The sequence below is a fragment of the Suricata suricatta genome, chromosome 2 (genome assembly GCF_006229205.1).
Source record: "Suricata suricatta isolate VVHF042 chromosome 2, meerkat_22Aug2017_6uvM2_HiC, whole genome shotgun sequence".
Lineage (NCBI taxonomy): Eukaryota > Metazoa > Chordata > Mammalia > Carnivora > Herpestidae > Suricata > Suricata suricatta.
This window is the reverse complement of record NC_043701.1, coordinates 169,832,629-169,845,963: the sequence shown is the minus strand read 5'-3', so window position 1 is coordinate 169,845,963 and position 13,335 is coordinate 169,832,629. Positions and strand designations below refer to the sequence as shown.

At 46.5% G+C, this 13,335-nt stretch overlaps 1 protein-coding gene across 3 annotated transcripts in view; it reads right to left on the bottom strand.

Annotated features, from left to right (window-relative positions):
* Nucleotides 1-9,365: 9,365 nt before the first annotated feature.
* The window catches only part of TCF7L2 (transcription factor 7 like 2), a 186,106-nt gene continuing 182,136 nt past the window's right edge, over nt 9,366-13,335 (bottom strand). For all 3 annotated transcript variants that reach the window (XM_029932600.1, XM_029932598.1, XM_029932599.1), the window contains one exon: nt 9,366-11,541. In XM_029932600.1, the coding sequence (XP_029788460.1) occupies nt 11,118-11,541 (424 nt within the window). In that variant the 3' untranslated portion in view covers nt 9,366-11,117. The remainder of the gene's footprint in view (nt 11,542-13,335) is intronic.

Sequence of the window (13,335 nt, the reverse complement as noted above, 5' to 3'; positions counted from 1 at the left end):
GACTGTGGCCTGTCTTTTCAGCCTTGAAATAAGTTCATCAGAAACACTCTGGAAAAATTAAGACTAGAAAATTAAGATAACAGGTATCTACAAAAACTTACAGCTGATACTAAATGGTGAAATAGTGTGTTTCCTTGAGTTCAGAAGGAAGATGAGGAAGCCTGACATCAGCACTCTTACCCAACTTTCTATTGGAGGCTCTTGCCAGCACACACACACACACACACACACACACACACACAAACCAAAGGAGGGAGTATAGGGACCAGAAAGGAAAAAATAAAATTGACAGTATTTGCAGATAACATAATTGTGTGAGTAAAAAAAAATCCAAAAGAAGCTAGGGGCACCCGGGTGGTTTAGTCGGTTGAGCGTCCAACTTCAGCCCAGGTCATGATCTCACAGTTCATGAGTTCGAGCCCCACATCAGGCTCTGAGCTGTCTGAAACTGGAGCCTGCTTCAGATTCTGTGTCCCTCTCTCTCTGTCCCTCCCCCGCTCACAATCTGTGTCTCTCTCTCTCAAAAACTAAACAAACATTAAAAAACTTAAAAAGAAAAGAAAAATCCAGAAGAAGCTAGCGCTAATCTGCTAGAATTTATATGTGAATTTAGCAAGGCTGCTAGATGAAAAGGTCAATATACAAAAGTCAAATATAATTCTGCACACTAGCAACAATCAATGAGAACACAGAGATTTAAAAATACTACTTACGGTAATTTCAAAAAACATCAAATATCTAGGAGCAAAAAGAAAATTTAATGAAAACATGTACAATCTCTGTACACAGAAGGATAAAACATTTGTTATAGGCTGAAATGCATCTACTTCTGCCCCCAGGCGCAAATAGGTAAATAAAGTAAAAGGAGGCGTATGGGTGGGTCTTCATCCTACAGGTGCGGTGCGCTTCTCAGAAAAGAACTGGAGGCTCAGTTGGCTAAGAGTCCCGACTTGAGCTGAGATCATGGACTCAGGTAATGATCTCACAGTTCGTGAGTGAGTTCGAGCCCAGCTAGAGTCCAGTGTCAGGCTCTACGCTGACAGCTTGCAGCCTCCTTGGGATTCTGTCTCCCACTCTCTCTCTCTGCCCCTCCCCCACTCGCACGTAGGTTCTCTTTCTCAAAAATAAATAAATAAACATTAAAAAAGAGAATAGATACAGACACACACAGAGAAAAGACCATGTTAGGACTCAGCAAGAAGGCAGCATTTGGCAAGCCAAGGAGAAAGGTTTTGGGAGAAATCAAACCTGCCAATGACTTGATCTTAGACTTCTAGCCTAAGTATAACTGCGAGAAAATTAACTTCTGCTGTTGAAGCCATCCCGTCTGTGGTATTTTGTTATGGCAGGTCCAGCAGATTCATACAGTCTTGCTGATAGAAATGAAGAAATACACAAGTAAATGGATAGGCTATGTTCATGGATTAGAGGACCCAATATTGTTAAGATGTCAGTTCCCCCCAGTTATTACAACAGATTCATTGCAATCATAATAAAAAATGCAGCAGGTTGTGTGTTTGTGTATGTGTGTATGGAAATCTGCAAGCCAATACAAAAATGTATATGGAAATGCAAAGGGCCTGGAGGTCATGACAATCTTGATGGGGAACAAAACTGATCTGATCTCATCAGATAGGAAGACTTATTACAAAGATACAGTAATTAAAACATGTGGAATTGGCACCAAGGCAGAAAAGATTGGTGGCACTGTGTCAAGAAACAGATCACAGTCATACTGCCATTTGGATTATGCTAGGTCAACCAGATGTATATTTCAAGAAAAACAACCCTAGGGCACTGGCTGGCTCAGATCGTAGAGTGAGCGACGCTTGATCTTGGGGTTGTAGGTTCGAGCACCATGTGGGGTGTGGAGATTACTTAAAAATAGAAATTAAAAAATTAAAAAGGATTAGGAAAAAAACAAAACTCTGACCCCCTCCTCACATCCTACATTAAAATCAATTTGAGGTGGATCATAGGACCTAAATGTGGAAGGTGAAACAGTAAAGCCTTAAAAGAGAGGAGAGTGTGCTCAGAAATTTGGAGTGATAAGATATTCCTTAAGAGGGATTTAAAGATTTTGATAACGTAGACTTGATTGAAATGAAAAACTTATGCTCATCAAATGACACCCTTAAAAAAAGTGTCATTTACTCATTAACAATATTTATTGAGCACTTACCAGGTATCAGACTCTGTTCTAAGCTCTGTGGAGAGCATGGGAAGCAAAGAGACACCATCTCTGCCTTCCATGAACTTAACTTCTAGAGCAGTTGACAGGCTTCTTCTCTGAAAAGCCAAATAGTAAATATTTGGGGGTTCACAAGCCACAAACCATCTCTGTTCAAGTAATTCTCCTTCTTTTGCAACTCTTGAAAAAATGTCAAATTTCCCCTCACAGCTCTACACAAACAGGTCACAGGCCTGGTTTGGCTTATAGGCTATAATTTGATGGTCCCTGGTCCAGAGAGCAAGGAAGAATGGCCATTTGCAGAAAAACTAAGTGGCAAATAACTTCACCGCTGTGTGTGTGACATATGTGAGGAAGGGGTTAGGAGGGCAATAAAGGGGAGTCTGAGAAAGAAAAAGAGGGCCAGTAAGGAAGATCTGAGGGAGATTATTAGTGCTCGTTCCTACCTGTGCGCTTCTCAACATTTCTCAGGCTCCTTTGTAGTTACGTTGATCTCACAACTGAATCCTATTCAATAGAATATGGGTGGAAGCAACGTTCATCACGTACATGTCTATAAAATATCCCGGTAATCTTCTATTTTCTCCCTCTTCCATGGGACCGGGAGATATTTCTGAGATGCAGAGAAGTAAACCTTTACTGTATGAAGCTATTGATATTTTAGGGTTTGTTTCTTATTACAGCACAGAGTAGCCTAATCTGACTAATATACGAGACTTCATTTAAGCTGAAATATAAGAAGGGGCAAAGCTTCTGTGTTGTTGTTTTTTTATGTTTATTTTTGAGAGTGAGCAAGACAGAGCGCCAGCAGGGGAGGGGCACAGACAGAGGGAGACACAGAATCTGAAGCAGGCTGCAGGCTCTGACCTGTCTACATAGAGCCTGATGCAGGGCTCGAACCTGCAAATCATGGGATCATAACCTGAGCCAAGGTCAGATGCTTAAAACCGACTGAGCCACCCAGGCGCCCCAAATTCTGGGGTGTTCAAAATTCAGTTTCATTTTATGTTTTAAAATGTTGGCCTCGATCCACCAAATTGACTTCCTAACCTACCAATGGGCTGCAACCCACAATCTCAGAAACAATAGAATACGTATATATGACATGATAATACACATACTTCCAATTTTCTTCCAATTCGAGGAACCTACCTAGGTTAGCACTGAGCCCAAAATAGCTCAATCCATGTAATTATCAACTGTCTTTATCGTTATTACATGCACAGAAACCAGACTCAGGAAAAACAAAAAACTCCTGCACAAACAGGGAGAGAAAACACCTGATGTCTCACAGCAAAAGCCTTTCACCAGGTCCATGAATGAAATGCGCTCCACCGTCTGTTTATCTCCAGCTACTCAGATGGTCTATGTCTTCATAAGGACCAGTACAGCAGGGTACTCAGTGACACTAGCTCCCGAGGCAGCCTGCTCGGGTTCAAATCATAGGCTCATTCTGTCCCAGACACGTGCCCTTGAAGAAGCCACTTACCCTCCTTGGGCCTCACTCTTTACACTTGTCAAATGAACATAAGAGCAGTTTCTATCCCATGGGGATTCAATAAGAAACACAGGTAGAATTTCTAGCACACCCTCTTGTCCTGATCTTTGTAGAAAGCCACCTTCCAGATGACCAGCTTGTCCAGGCTTTGGAAATGTTGGTGGCCTTTGTCCTGTAAGATGGTGCAGAACTTTCCTTGAGGGAAAAATGGACACCAAGCTTACTTTCCTCACGCTTGTGTGCCAGTGCCTAGAGCAGCACCTGGTGCAAACAGACGCTCAAGGGTTAGTTGTTGAATGAACCAATGAATCGATGGGCTTATGGCTCAACTACGTGCACTCACAAAATGCCACCTTAAAAAATCCCCAAACTCGAGTCAGAATTTGCCAATACCGCCCATCAGACCTATCCCAGGCCTCTGCCATCACCACATGCCTGGGAGTGTGGGCCACATCTGAAACGGGAGGTGAAGGAGCCAACCACAGATGGGAATTCTTTAGAGAGTCAAATCTATGGCCCTGTTTTTAGTGATTCCCAGCCCTGGTTTCTGGCACTTGTCTTGAGCCACCATTCACAAGAGGTTCTTCAGCAATTCCTTGGTTTCTTTCCAAAGGGCTTTAATTACAAACACATTTCCATACCACAAAAAGCACTCCAGCCAGAGCTGCGGCCTCCCAAAGAGAAGCCGCCATTTTTATGAAGCCATCAAGTTTCAGGTGAGATGGAGGTCTGTGGGTGAGTCACAGAGTCCGGGGGGCCCTCAATTCTAAGACAAGGATGCGTCTTCCACATCCAGGTTTCTCATTCTCTAACCTGGGTTTGAAGAGCAGGACTAACAGAATCTCAAAGAGAAATAATGGGAAAAAAGGTAGCTATGACTGGCCTTGTACTTTGATAATAACAATAAACACTATGGGTTCCCACTCTAGGCGCTCTGAATTACAGCCTCACGCGAATCTGTCAAAACGAATTCTGTTGTCGCCACCTGTTAGCTGAAGAAACAGAAGCTCAGTGCACGGGAAGAACTGCCCAAGGACACACAGGGTGGGAGTCGGGTGTTAGAGTCTCCAAGCCCAGGCTCTCTCCACTGGCTCCTTGGTTTGTCCTCTCTTCAAACCCTAGATCTGGAGGAAAGGCACCTGACCCAACATGCATCCAGAACATCAGAATAAAAAGCGAACCTTCTATTTTCTGAAATGGAAAACCATTCTCTACATGAACCTGTCCCAAACCACCACCAACAGAAGTACAAGTGCCCATTTTGGAGGCTTCTGTGCTAAGACAGTAGTCTCCCAGAATCAGCAAATGCCTCTCTAGTGGGTGGAATGGTGCCCCCGCCTGAAAAAAAATATACATCCATGTCCACATCCTAGAACCTGTATTGTTTTATATGGCAAAAGATGTGATTAAGGGAAGGATCTAGAAAGAAGTGGCTCATCCAGGGTGATCCAGGTGGACCCTAGATCCATCATGTGTATCCTTACAAGGAGAGGCACATAAGTTTCCAGACAGATACAGAGGAGGTAGTGATGTGATGATGGAGGCAGAGACTTGAGTGACGTGGCTACGAGCCCAGTGACACCCAAGACTGTTGGTAGCCTCTCTGGAAGTTGGAAGAGCCCTCCTGGAAGTTGGAAGAGCCCCCCGGAAGTTGGAAGAGCCCCCCGGAAGTTGGAAGAGCCCTCCAGAGTCTCCAGCAGGAACATTCCAGCCTTCCAGCCTCCAGAGCTGTAAGGGTTGCTGTTAGAAGCTACTAAGTGTGTGTTAATGTGTTACAGCAGCCACAGGAAACTATACACTCTCCTGACAGGCCAGCGTGTTTGGCCGGGTCTCGTCCGAGGTCAGAGTTGATGTGGTTCGGAGATGGAGGGATAGAAGCTCCTAGAAGTGGACTCAGGGTCTGAGTAACAACATATCCACAGACAGGTGAAATCAGAAGATGTTCCAATAGAAAATAAACTCTTTTTCAATTTTTTTATTGTTTTATTTTATTTTTGAAACAGAGACAGAATATGAGTGGGGGAGGGGGCAGAGAGAGAGGCAGGGAGACACAGAATCTGAAGCAGGCTTCAGACTCTGAGTTGTCAGCACAGAGTCCGATGCCTGGGCTCAAACTCATGAACCCCAAGATCATGACGCTTAACCGACTGAGCCACCCAGGCACCCCGAAAATAAACTCTCGAGGTTGGAAGAAACCCAGTAGATGGAAACAAAGTGTTAAAGGTCGAGGAGTTGACCTGGCATCTGGGAGCCCAGAACCTAAACCTAAACTGTGGAGAAAGACAGGCTTGGGGCAAAGGAAGTCCCCTACCAGGGTGGGGAGAGCTCCAGGGTAATATCCCTAGAATGTTGGAAGGCAGTAAACATGTGGCTTGGTGATCTATGTTTGAATTTTTTTTAAGTCTATTTATTTATTTAGAGATAGTGAGAGTGCACACACGTGATCGAGACACACACACACACACACACACACACACACACACACACACACAATCACGAGCAGGCTCCGTACTGTCAGCACAGAGCCCGATGCAAGGCTTGAACTCACAGTGAGATCATGACCTGAGCTGAAATCCAGAATTCAGAGCCAGATACTTAACTGACTGAGCCACCCAGGTGCCCCTTTATTTTGAGTTTTAAAAAGTGGTCTTCACTCAGGCTGGCTCATGACAGAGGGACCATCTCCCCTTCACGCAGCTTTTTTCTTTCTTCTTTTTTTCCTTTTGTTGCCTGTGTAACGGGGGCACTGAGCTACATTCCAGCATGGCTGAAAGGATTAGGAAGAATTAGGATGATCGAAGAACAAAATTTGGAGGCTCTAGGTCAAGGTGCCCTTCCCCTGGTTCTCAAAATCCGAGTGCTGGGCTGGCTAACCGCACTTCCTTCCTTCAACAAGTATGTAGCAAGCACTGTCTACGTGCCGGGCACCGAGCCGGGACCTGAGTCCAGAGCAGTGAACGTAAAAGCCACGTTCCCTCCCCTCTTGGAAGGCCCTCTAGAGCAATGGTTCTCAACTGGGCATGATTTTGCCCCCCAGGGCATATCTGGCAACATCTGAAGACATTTTCTGGTAGTCTTAGTGCCAGGGGTGCTAGTGGCATCTAGTGGGAAGAGGCCAGGAATGCCAACATCCGACAAAACATAGGACAGTCCCCCACGACAAAAGATGTCAATGGTGCTAAGTGGCAGGATTAGTGGCCTAACTCGACCACGTCCGCTGATACCACGGTGCGGGAGGGGGATCAAAGGGAGGGCAAAACAGGAAGCTGGAAGAGCACACAGGAGAGAGACATCGCTCACTGTTGTCTACACCAATGGCTGTGCTCAGACCTGAAAGATGAGGAGGAGTTATCCAGCTGGGAAGTGGGGTGGCAGGAGCGGAGCAGAGCCTTCTGGGAGAGGGGAAAGCGTGTGGGCGCGCGCGTGGGGCGGGGGAGGAGATGGGGGCAAACCAGGACACCCTTCAAAAGGACTGTCCCATCACTCCGGGAGCAGGACCAGCTTCATGACACAAGGAGGCATATGTTAATATTAAGAGCACCGGTCTGCAGTCAGATCTGAATCGAAACCCCAGCTCCACCACCCTACTAGCTGTGTGGCCTTGGACAAGACACAAACTCCAAGTTTCTAAACCCAGTTTTAGAAAATAAAGCGCGGGGTGAGGGTGGGGGACGGTGGGGGGCGGGAAATAATATCGAGCTCAGGTGGTACTGTTAGGATGAAACGAGAAAAGGCACATAAATACTTGGCACGCGGCCACCAAGAACAGATATTGTTCGGGTTTGTGTTTTCAAAGGTCATTCTGGGCCCAGCGTGCAAAATAAAATGGGGAAGGACAGCCAGAATCACTCCTCTCTGGGAGCACAAAGCAAACAAAAACAAAAATACGGAGATTTTACAGACCAAAAACCAGCTGGAGCAAAGCACAGGAGCTTTAAAGTCCTCGAAGACCACACTACATGGCCTCAAGTAGCAAGAGCAGCAACACAACAGCTTCCAGTCCCATTGAAATCATGTCCTTTGAAGGTACGGTTGTCCTAGATCAGTGGAACATACCTAAATTTCCCCCACTATCTGGAAGTAGCTCATTCTCAGGAAACCTCTTGTAAACTCAAGTCCAGGCGTAAAGCGAAGAGGCAATTACCATGAATTTATAGGGAAACATTTCGAGCATTCCCAGACCCCCAAATAACCTCCTCTCTTAGCCCTGATACCTTAGGACACACCTTCCTTCCGGATGCACACAGTAAATGGAGGTGCTCACAGACAGTTCAGAGCGCCAGCACCTTGACGCCACGCCGCTGGTCCCTGGGACCACTCTCGCTGCAAGACAAATACTGAGTGCTATTTTCACTTTTTGTTTTTTTCTTGTGGAAGCAAAAATCCTCTACAGATTTCTTTCAGTTAGTGAAAACAGGTGCTAACACAGGGCTTTCATAAAAGCAGAGGCCTAACCTGAACTTCCCAAGGGCGGGGCACGCCTGTGCGTCTGTCCATCCTACCCAGCAGGAGGAATGATTGCGGTGGAAACCTCAGGAAGATCTTCATTGCGGCCCCTGGTTCGTGATGATGATGAACTTGAGCCCTTGCCAGGGCACGGCCACAGAACTTGAGTCCCATGGACCGCAAGACCCCTCCATACAAGCCTGTGAGTGATTCGTCTTGATTCAGTTTTCTAAGAACCTTCTGCTCAACAATTGGCTCACTGCCAGAGAAAGGGTTTCCATCCAACACTCTGGCGTCTCTCCCCAAGTGCGACTCTCAGGAAGAAGTTAGAATGCTTTCACATCAGTGGTAATCATGCAGGGTCTTATAAAGACTCCCGGTGAACTGTCATTAACCAGAATTAAATCCCTTCTGCGGGATACTGTGAGAGGGTCATCTAAAATATACCAGAATGGCTGTTTAAAAATCTTTTTCTTAAGTTTATTTATTTATTTTGAGAGAAAGAGAGAGCGCGCACAAGTGGGGGAGGAACAGAGAGAGAGGGAGAGGAAAAGAGACAGAGAATCCCAAGCGGGCTCCTCGCTGTCAGCACAGGGCTCGAATTCATGAACGGCAAGATCGACTTGAGCCAAAATCAGGAGTGGGTTGCTTATCCGACTGAGCCACCCAGGTATCCCCAGAATGGTTGTTTTTTTTTTTAAAGAACATTTTACCGTTTATTCATTTTTGAGAGACAGAGAGACATAGTGCGAGCGGGGGAGGGGCAGAGAGAGAGGGAGACACGGAATCCAAAGCAGGCTCCAGGCTCTGAGCTGTCAGCACAGAGCCCGACATGGGGCTCAAACCCACGAACCACAAGATTATGACCTGAGCCGAAGTCGGACGCTTAACTGACTGAGCCACCCAGGTGCCCCCAGAATGGCTGGTGGGAAGCCAGAAGAGTGACACGCACTCTGGAACTGTGCTTGGCGTTCAGGAACGAACTAACTAGGTAGATACACGGGTACGCCAGGTAGGCATTGAGAATGAGAGGGGAAAAAACCCCATCCCAACCCATCAAAAGAGTGCGAGGCCACTTTCCGAGACCCAAGTCCCAAACCCATCACCCACATCAACCACATGGTCTGCTGTCACGATCCGGCTTGGGAACACAGCAGTCTTGGTGAAGGCGAGAAGGCAGATTCTGTTTCCCCGGAGGCAAAATATAAATCACAGAAGAAGGGACCAGCCTTTATCCGCACATACTAAGTTGCTTTTATTGATCCAGAACGGCATGCTACAGATTCTGTACAGCATGGACATTTATTCATTACAAAAATGGCTTCCAAACCATTAAAAATGAAATTGGAATAAGAGCATAAAACGGAACGGTAACATCACACTGTTAGGAAACATTCAAAGTATTCACAAAAAATGGTATAGTTAGCATTTTAATAAACCAGAGAAAAATTGGAGACAGTTTTACAATCGCTTCATGTCAACTACAATGGCACTGACTGAACAGGTGTCAGCTTTATACAGCATTTTGCAACATCAACATGCCTAGGGTTTTTTTTTATTTTTAAAGTTTGCCACCTACTTGTATGTAATATGTGTACATAAAAGCGGCAGCTGGTTTTTCCTTTAAGAGTAATCTAATATACAGAATTTTTGGCCCCTAAGGGTTTATACCTCTTCATTTAAAATGCTTTCTGGACAATCTGCTACCAAACACATCTTGATATAAGTGACATTAAAACTACATACAAATCTATCTATGTAACATCACAGCAAAACATGGTGAACAAAAATTACAGCATCAAAAAGAGGGAGAAAGCTAAAGTCACTGAGAATTTTGGCACATAAAGTTTTGCACACAGTCAGGCCGTGCCCTGAGGGGACAGAGCTGTGGACTGTGAGTTCAAAGGAGAGACAGGGCGTTCCCTGCTCAGACCGCGTTGCTAAAATTCCCTCACTAATTTTCAAGTCTTGTTTTACATAATGGCTTTTCAAGCAACTTTCGTTAATGCTACTGATCCTTAAATGCAACTATTAATGTCCATTTGGCGGCATCTGGGTTTCATACAGCCAAAAAAAAAAAAAAAGTCAAAAAGAGAAACGAAAAAATATATATACACATTTTATATATAAACTTAAAAACCTTGTACAAATGAGTTGTTATATATAAGATGCTTATGCTAAGGGGAAAAAAACTTTATACAGTTTCAAGAAAAAGGAAAACATATTTTAAAAGGGACGACATACATGTTCGACGAGCAATCTCTAAAGCAATAAATACTACTGGTCCCACAGCGTTGTGATTCCATTAATGGTTGAGTAGCATCCCCCTCCCCCCAAAAGAACAACACCATGGAACAAGGTATATTAACACATTTAACCCTTTGTTTCTGTACATTTAAACAATAACAAGTAACATCACAATTAAAGTTGTTTCACACGGAGGAAAAAAAAAAAAGTAAGGGCACTGCATTCCTCGTGCCCTCATGGTTTAAAAACCAGATGTAAAATGATTGGTTCGCAAGCTCGTATTTAATACAAATAATACAGAACCAACTCCTTCTGGAGGGCTGCTTCAAAATTGCTTCTTTTTTTTTCCTTTTTGTTTTTTAATCAGTCTTTTAAAACTAAGCTATCCGAACTACATAACAGTTATGTATATATATATATTTTTTCAACGCTACAAAGACTTTAAACAGCTGTTGATAAAAATTTTGGTAGAATCATGAGGTTCTTCTCTCATCTACATATTTAAAAGGAGGAATTGAAATAAGAATGGGTCAAATATTGACCAATGAACTCCATAAACATCAACTAATGTAGCCACGTGGCACAAAATTAAAAGAGTACAAAACGAAACCTTTCCAAGGAGGGGGCTGCTGGGGGGCAGTAGGGGGTGCCGGGGATGGGGCGGTGGGGGAAACAGAAGCGGAACGCAACACGACGCAAACCAACCCAAACCAACCGGGGCGGACGAGGCTAAAGCTATTCTAAAGACTTGGTCACAAGGGACAGCGGCTGGGGCTGCGTCCCCGCCGCGGAGCTGTGGGAATGTAAGGAAGAGGTCGACGGCTGCGCCAAGGACGAGGCGGACAGGACCGGCGGCTGCAGCGCGGCGGGAGGCAGGTCCAGGGCCCCGTTGGGACAGAGGGCGGGGGCCTTGCCGTGGGCGGCCTCGGCAATCAGGAGGGCGGGCGGCGGCGGCATCATGGGCAGGTGGGCCAGGGGGTCGGGCTTCAGGGACAGCGAGAGAGGCTGGGTCTGCTCAGTCTGTGACTTGGCGTCTTGGGGAGGGGAGCCTAGCAGGTTGGGGGAGGGAGGAGGCGACTCTAGTAAGCTTCCATCTGAAGAGGGTGGACTGAGGCAGCTGCCTTCACCTTGTATGTAGCGAACGCACTTTTTTTTTCTCCTAGAAACAGGGGGAGAGAGTTCTCTGTGAATAGAGGGCAAAGATGCCAAGGGAGAGCGTTATCTACTGCTCAGAGCCGAGTTCGAGTCGCCTCTGCCCCAAGGGCCAGCAAGCCCGGTGGCCTGGGGGACGGGTAGTTACGCCAGAGTGGGGGAGGGGGGGACACGCTTGCTTCACTGACTCCCCCCAAGTCTGAGCCTGCTCTGGCAAACTGCATTTTACCGGTGGAGACCCTCCCCCACCTACCTGCTCCCCTTCCCCCACTAACCTCCCCCCCCCCTCCTGCGACCCCACCCGGGCCCGGGTACCACTGAGCACGCGGCATAGAGAGGATGCCGCACCGTTTGCCAGAAAGCGGCTGCATCCGTGCTGAGATTCAACTGACAAGTGTGTTCTTTCTCTTTCGGCTTAGACATTCCCTGGCTAGCCCATCACATCCCCCCCTCCATTCCCCCGGCTACCACCCTACTCCCAGTTCTGGGAGTGGGAGTGGGAGTGTGTGTGTGTGCACGTGCGCGCAAAAGAGAAAGAGAGCTCCTTCCCCGGGCGCCTCCTATCAATATGAAGCTGTGACTGTTGAGCCCACAGAGCTGAAGGCAGCGCTAGCAAGAGGCTTAGACGTTTTTACACCACTGCCGCCAGCGCCACCGCCACCGCCACCACCGCCACCACCACCGCCACCACCGCCACCACCGCCACCATCGCCGGGCTGCGGGCGCCCAGAGAGCTTTTGGGCTTGTCTGTTAAGAACCACACCAAATCAAGAGAGGTCAGAATCAGGTGAGAGGAGGGGGAGGGGGCAACAAAAATAAAACAAAAACAAAAAATCAAAAAGAAACAAAACTAAAACTAAAAACAAAAACAAAACCACCAAAAACAGGTAGAAGAGGATAAACAAAGGTGGGGGAGGGGGAAGAATAAGAAAAACAGAAAATGATCCAAAGGAACAAGAATAACTGGTTGTATGGCCTGCAGGTTGTGGATTAAATTATGATTCAAAGTTGATTTTTTTTTTTGGTTTTTTTGTTTTTTTTGTTTTTTGTTTTTTAAAGATTTGGGGTCTTCCCCTCCCCCAACCCAGAGTGAGAAGGCTGGAAGGAGAGACAGTGAGGATGGGATGGAGGGGCATCCTGCCCTGGTCAATCTGCTGAGGCCAGTGGACAGAGGGCACAGCACGTCATAAGAAGTGATGAGGACGACGAAGTGCTGGGGAAGGGGAATCACAGCATGGACCGTATGGGGTTTGGCGTCATCGGGATCAGTGCTCAAGCCGGAAAGCCTAGTTCTGCCCTGCACCAAAACCAGAATCTCCCCTCCACAGTTCTCGTTTACGTAAGAAATAGGAATGAGAATTTCAGAGCCTCTCTTGCTTATCATCAAAAGGTTGGGGAAATCGATTCAAGAAATTGAGCCTGTGACCTCAAAGCTTCTCCTACGATTAATCCCAGTCCGATGGGATGATATTTGGTAGGAAACGTGATCCCGAGACCCAGCCCCACTCCTGCTATAAAAATAATGCAGATGCAGGGAACGTGCTGACCTAAGGAGCCCTTGAACACAGTTAAAGCAGTGGCTGATAACACTCTAACAACAAGTGTGTGAGAGCCGGCCGGCTTCCCATCCCTGGAAAGCAGTAAGATGCTGCCTGGTTGGAGGGAACCGCTGTCAGATGTCAGTGGTCTTTGAAAGGAAGGGGGTGTAAGGAGCTGCTCCTCGGGTCTGTGCCCCCAGACGTGTCTGCTCATGCCCCTCAGTGCGTGGGGTGTGGACTCAGCGAGATGGCGGGAGGGCAGA